Consider the following 1,057-nt stretch of genomic DNA (forward strand, 5'->3'; position numbering starts at 1 on the left):
TCAAACAAAAATTAAAATGAACAAAAATAAATTAAGAAATAAAACAAACAAAATTAAAAAATAAAAGTAACTTTAAAAAAAGGAAATAAAAATAAATTAAAATGAATTAGGTTAAAATAAAAATGTAAATGGATAAAAATGTAAAGTTAAAAATAATTAAAAATAAAAATAAATAATTATCTTTTGAAAATTAAAATAAATGAAAAATAATAATTTAAAATAAATAAAAATAAAGCAAAATTTCAATAAACAAAAATCCACCTTAGTCCTGCCAAACCTACAGTTCTTGGTCAGACAGCAGGTGCGGCTGCATTTCAGCGCCGTCTCCTCCTGGTAGAAGTTGAGCAGCTGCGCTCCTCTCCTCTGGGACTCCTCCAGGTCGATGGAGATCCCGGGGAACCTCCGGATCCAGCAGTTCTGGTAGTAGGTGGTGGGGGAGCACCAGGACTCCGAGCCGCTCAGCAGACTCAGGGCGGTCAGCAGGCCCCATGTGACGTTCATGGCGCGCAGGGAAAGCCACGACTCCAGAGACGAAACCTGGAAAACACGCACATGTTGCGGAGCTCTGACGGGGCGACGAACACTCACTGTTTGTGTGCAGCGGAAACTAAATCAGGCTCCAGGTGAGAGGCAGGTGCTCACCTTAGTGGGCGGAGCCTCGTGTGTGTGCGCGCGCGCGGGGGCGTCCAGGTTCACTGGAGGACACACTCTAAAACAGAGGTGTCAAACTCAATCCCACAGGGGGGCAAAATCCAAAACACGACTCAAGTCGCGGGCCGAACAGGAAAAACATTCATTGAACTCTAAAACTAAATTTTTAAAACTTTAGCAGGAAATAAAGTTGGTCATGGTGGATGGATGGATGGATAGATGGATACATGGATGGATGGATGGATGGATTGATGGATGGATGCATGGTGGATGGATAGCTGGATAGATGCATGGTGGGTGGGTGGATGGATGAATTGATGGGTGGATGATGAATGGATGGATGGATGCATGGATAGTGGATGGATGGATCAATGCATGGATTGAGGCATGGTGGATGGATGGAGAG

At 43.4% G+C, this 1,057-nt stretch overlaps 1 protein-coding gene across 1 annotated transcript in view; it reads right to left on the reverse strand.

Moving 5' to 3' along the window:
* LOC112152786 (MANSC domain-containing protein 4) overlaps positions 1–583 on the reverse strand; it is a 5,189-nt gene extending 4,606 nt beyond the window's left edge. The window contains exon 1 of the mRNA XM_024282580.2: positions 282–583. Coding sequence (XP_024138348.1) covers positions 282–501 — 220 coding nt within the window. The 5' untranslated portion in view covers positions 502–583. The remainder of the gene's footprint in view (positions 1–281) is intronic.
* Between the last annotated feature and the right edge of the window lie 474 nt (positions 584–1,057).

Source organism: Oryzias melastigma, linkage group LG6 (assembly GCF_002922805.2).
Source record: "Oryzias melastigma strain HK-1 linkage group LG6, ASM292280v2, whole genome shotgun sequence".
NCBI classification, from domain to species: Eukaryota; Metazoa; Chordata; class Actinopteri; order Beloniformes; family Adrianichthyidae; genus Oryzias; species Oryzias melastigma.